We start from the raw sequence: 5054 nt of genomic DNA, 5'->3' as shown, positions 1-5054 counted from the left end.
GGCTCAAGCGAGTCTCCTGCCTCAGCCTCCCAAGTAGCTGGGACCACAGGCGCCCACCACTATGCTTGGCTATTTTTTGGTTGCAGCCATCATTGTTGTTTTGGCGGGCCCGGGCTGGATTCGAACTCGCCACCTTAGGTGTATGTGGCTGGCACCTTAGCCACTTGAGCCACAGGCACTGATCCTGCCTATGCTTTTTTATCATAGCAAAGAGTGGCTGCTGAAAGAGTCCCACTTGGGGGACTTATATCTAGGCCCTTATATCTAGGCCGTAGTAGCCCCACAGTGCTCAGGCATTGGTGGGGATCAGAGGCTGTCAGCACTAATAGTTGGAGGCTGTTAGCTTACTATACTCCTTGTGGCTGAAGGGCAAATGCTTTATTTACAGGAGATCCAAGCTCTAGTTCTACATCAATCAAATCAGAGAATGGAATGGCTCAAGAATGGGAATGATGTTAAAAAAAAAAAAAAAAAAGAATAGGAATGATATGCTATGGCCATCTTGGAGCTGCTAGGAGTTGAAAGGAAAAAAATCATCTATCTCAGGGTTAATGAACAGAGATCTGAAGATTCTGCTCCAATTTGGGATCTTCCACTTAAAAGTTGTTGAGTTAGGCGAGGTGGCTCATACCAGTAATCCTAGCGCTTTGGGAGGGAGGTGGATTGCTTCAGCTCCGGAGTTTGAGACAGCCTGAGTAAGAATAAGACCCTGTCTCTTCTAAAAATAGAAGAACTAGCTGGGCAGGTGCCCATAGTCCCAGCTACTTGGGAGGCTGATGCTAGAGGATCACTTGAGCCTAAGAGTTTAAGGTTGCTGTGAGCTATGATGCCATAGCAGTCTACCCAGGGGGACAGAGTGAGACTCTGCAATAAAAATTAAATTAAATTAAATTAAAAAATAAAATAAAAAATAAAAAATAAAAATAAAATAAAATAGTTGTATAACTTGGGTAGCTCAGTGGATAGGGCACCGGCCACATACATCAAGGCTGGGGGGTTTGAACCCGGTCCTGGCCAGCTAAAAAACAACAACTGCAACAACAACAATAAAAGTTGTATAATTTGGGCAGCACCTGTGGCACAGTGAGTGGGGCATCGGCCCCATATACTGAGGGTGACGGGTTCAAACTTGGCTCCGGCCAAACTGCAACAAAAACATAACCGGGCATTGTGGCGGGCGCCTGTACTCGGGAGGCTGGGGCAGGAGAATGGCCTACGCCCAGGAGCTGGAGGTTGCTGTGGGCTGTGACACTACGGCACTCTACGAGGGCAATGAAGTAAGACTCTGTCTCTAAAAAAAAAAGAAAAACAAAAGTTGTATAACTTGAGTAAGATTCTTCATCTCTTTGGGCTTTATTTTCCCTGTCACATAAGGTTAGTGAAGGCTCAGTGCATGGAGCTCAGCAGCTAGGGCGCCAGCCACATATATTGGAGCTGTAGGGTTTGAACCCAGCCTGGGCCTGCCAAACAACAATGACAACTGCAACCAAAAAATAGCCTGGTGGCTCAGCGCCCATAGCTTAGTGAGTAGGGCACCAGCCACATCCAGGGAGGCTGGTGGGTTCCAGCCCAGCCTGGGCCTGCTAAACAACAATGATAACTGCAACCAAAAAATAGCCGGGCATTGTGGCAGGTGCCTATAGTCCCAGCTACCCTGCTCTGGAGGCTGAGGCAAGAGAAATATTTGAGCCCAAGAGTTTGAGGTTGCTGTGAGCTGTGATGACACAGCACTCTACTGAGGGCGACTTAGTGAGACTCTGTCTTCCCCCGCCAGAAAAAAAAAAAATGGCTCGGTGCTGGCCACACGCACTGAGGCTGGTGGGTTAGAACCCAGCCCAGCCCAGCTAAGCAATAATGACAACTGCAACAGAAAAATAGCTGGGTGCTATGGCAGGCGCCTGTAGTCCCAGCTACTTGGGAGGCTGAGGCCAGAGAATCGCTTAAGCCCAAGAGCTTGAGGTTGCTGTGAGCTGTGACCCACAGTACTCTACTGAGGGTGACATAGTGAGAGTCTCAAAAAAAAATAAAACCAAAAAAGAAAAAATAGAGTTAGTAAAATAACGTATATGGCACCACAAAAACTGACTCAGCCACATAAATTATCTTTAATACCTGCCAATCTATAAGTTTCTGAAAAGTGGAAGATAAAAGCATTTCAACATTTTACATATTCTATCTTATTTTATAAACATACAAACATTTCCTCTGTGTCTCTTCTTTGTAGGACTTACCAGCTTTGTGTCCTTGAGCAAATGCTTTCTGCTTTCCCGCCTTTAGCATCTCCTTGTTAATGTCACAGACAATGACATGGGAACCGCCCAAGGAATCCTCTTGGTTCTGGTATTTTTTGGCAATTTCTTCCCAGGATAAATTTTGTTGAGCCTTTAACTGCCTCTTCCGCTTTCTCTGATGCTGTGCCTGAACATAATTAAGGAACCGGAATGCAATGTCACCTGTAGGAAGCCAACAAGAGGAAAGATGCAGACAAAACGAAAAGCAGAAAGGAAGAAATAGCATTTTCTAAATCCAAAAGGAACAACAGGTACAGGAGTGGATGAGTGTTTGAAAATGGAAGTTTCTACTCATTTCAATACTCACTGTTTGTTTGTTTGAGACGAGTGTCACTCTGTCTCCCTGGATATAGTATTATAGTTCTATAGTACTATAGCCTAGTTCACAGCAACCTGGACTCAAGTGATTCTTTTGCCTCAGCCTCCTGAGTAGCTGGGACTCCAGGTGTCTGCAACAGTTTCTATTTTTAGTAGAAACAGGGTCTGACTCTTGCTCAGGCTCATCTCAAACTCTCAAGCTCAAGCAATCCTGCCTTGGCCTCCCAGAGTACTAGGATTATAGGTGTGAACCATTGCACCCAGCCAACACTAACTTTTTTATAAAAGATGAAGTGTCACCATATTGCTCAGGCTGGCCTTGAACTCCTGGGTTCAACTGATCCTCCTGCCTCAGCCTCCACAGTAGGTGGAAGTATAAACACACACCACCCTACCTAGCTAGTCTTTTTCTTATAATTTATTTATTTATTTATTTTTTGAGACAGAGTCTTACTTTGTCACCCTTGGTAGAGTGCTGCGGTGTCTTAGCTCACAGAAACCTCAAACTCCTGAGATCAAGCGATTCTCTTGCTCAGCCTCCCAAGTAGCTGGGACTACAGGCGCCTGCCACAACTCCTGGCTATTTTTAGAGATGAGGTCTTGCTCTGGCTCAGGCTGGTCTCGAAGCTGTGAGTTCAGGCAATCCACCTGCCTCAGCCTCTCGAGTGCTAAGATTACAGGTGTGAGCCACTGCACTCTCCCCTTTTTCTTATCATTTAAAAACAGTTTTCATAAAAGTAACATAAGTGTATAGTACAAGCAATATATCCCTGTCCCACTATAAACTAAAATTCAAAATGAAGTCACCCACACTAAGGTTCCAAGTCACTCAATCTAAACTAAGTTGTTTTCTGACCTTTAAGAAATCAAAAATCAGGAGAAGCTGGGTATGGTGGCATATGCCTGTAGTCCCAGCGACTTGGGAGGCTGAAGAGGGAGGATCACTTGAGTCCAGCTGTTCCATACTAGTAGGGATGATAAAACAAGATCCCCGAGATGAGTCCCCCTTATCCACCTCCTCCCCTTACCCCCCCAAAATCAAGAGTCTAGAGAGGAGTTCACACCCAACAGATCACAGCCAATTTCACAAATAGACCACTTTAAATGTTCAGTCAACATGATAATGAAGCTCCTTCTGCTTTAACCTTTACACAAAAAAGGTAGCCAGATATAACCTAATCAGTTATTTTTCTATTATTCTGTCTCTCTGTCCTTCCCTTATAAGAAAAGTAGCTTTGGGGCAGCGCCTGTGGCTCAAAGGAGTAGGGCGCCAGTCCCATATACTGGAGGTAGTGGGTTTAAACCCAGCCCTGGCCAAAAACTGCAAAAAAAAAAAAAAAAAAAAAGAAAAGTAGCTTTGAAGGGACTAATATACTCTTTTTTTGCTGCTTCTCTGCTTTCTTCAGCCTTTCTCTATCTATAAAGCCAATCTCTTCTGCTCAGCGCATCAGAATACTTACTCTACTTTATGGAATGAAGTATTGCCCAATTTTAAAATTGCAAATAAAGCAAATTGACATCTTTAAATTAAATTTCTTGAAATTTTGTCTTTCAACACCAATTTTTATCTCTAGACACTATCTCTCTCATTCTTTTGTCTTTTCTTCATGGTTATAGCTATTTCTTTACTTATCAAATTTATAATGAAATCTTGCCCCTAGCACCTCTGCTTACCTCTATCTTCCCAATAGATTTACTGCTTTTCATAAGTACTTTTGTAACATAGATTAATAAGCTATTACACTGATCAAAATGTATTTCTTGTTCCATCAATTACAGACAGTATTTTCTTCTTTTTTGACAAGGTCTTGCTATATTGTCCAGGCTAAAGCGCAGTGTAGTAGTCTCCTCATAGCTCACTGAAACCTCAAACTCCTGGGCTCAAGAGATCCTCCTGCCTTGGCCTCCTGAGTAGCTGGGATGAAAGGCACTTGCCACCATGCCCAGCTAATTTTTCTATTTTTTGTAGAGATGGGGGTCTCTCTCTCTCTCTTTTTTTTTTTTTGAGATAAGAGTCTCACTCTGGTGCCCTGACTAGAGTGCCATGGCATTACAGCTCATAGCAACCTCAAGTTCTTGGGCTCAAGCAATCCTCTTGCCTCAGTTTTTCTACTTTTAGTAGAGACAGGGTCTCGCTATTGCTCAGGGTGGTCTTGAACTCCTGAGCTCAAGCAATCTGCCCTCCTTGGTCTCCCAGAGTGTTAGGATTACAGGTGTGAGCCACTGTGCCCAGCTTGGAGGTCTCACTCTTGCACAGTTTGGATCAGTATCTCTAGACTCCCTTCAACTTTCTATCAAATGTACTATGATATTGTCAACACTGACAACATTGTTTGTTCTATAGTTATAATTAAGTCCTCATGCTTTGTTGATGGTTTGTGTCTAAAAGCTGAAAATCAAATGTTTCTTTGTAGGGCAAATCCAGTGTTTTCTTTTTTTTTTTTT

General features: G+C 43.5%; 1 protein-coding gene across 2 annotated transcripts in view; it reads right to left on the bottom strand.

The window, feature by feature from the left end:
• COQ5 (coenzyme Q5, methyltransferase) overlaps positions 1-5054 on the bottom strand; it is a 37646-nt gene that overhangs the window by 10893 nt on the left and 21699 nt on the right. For both annotated transcript variants that reach the window (XM_003789911.2, XM_012805243.2), the window contains exon 3: positions 2232-2453. In XM_003789911.2, coding sequence (XP_003789959.1) covers positions 2232-2453 — 222 coding nt within the window. The remainder of the gene's footprint in view (positions 1-2231; positions 2454-5054) is intronic.

The sequence above is a fragment of the Otolemur garnettii genome, unplaced genomic scaffold (assembly GCF_000181295.1).
Source record: "Otolemur garnettii isolate 467f Iridium unplaced genomic scaffold, OtoGar3 scaffold00038, whole genome shotgun sequence".
Lineage (NCBI taxonomy): Eukaryota > Metazoa > Chordata > Mammalia > Primates > Galagidae > Otolemur > Otolemur garnettii.
Note: the sequence above shows the minus strand (reverse complement) of the source record. Positions and strands in the feature narration are given on the sequence as shown.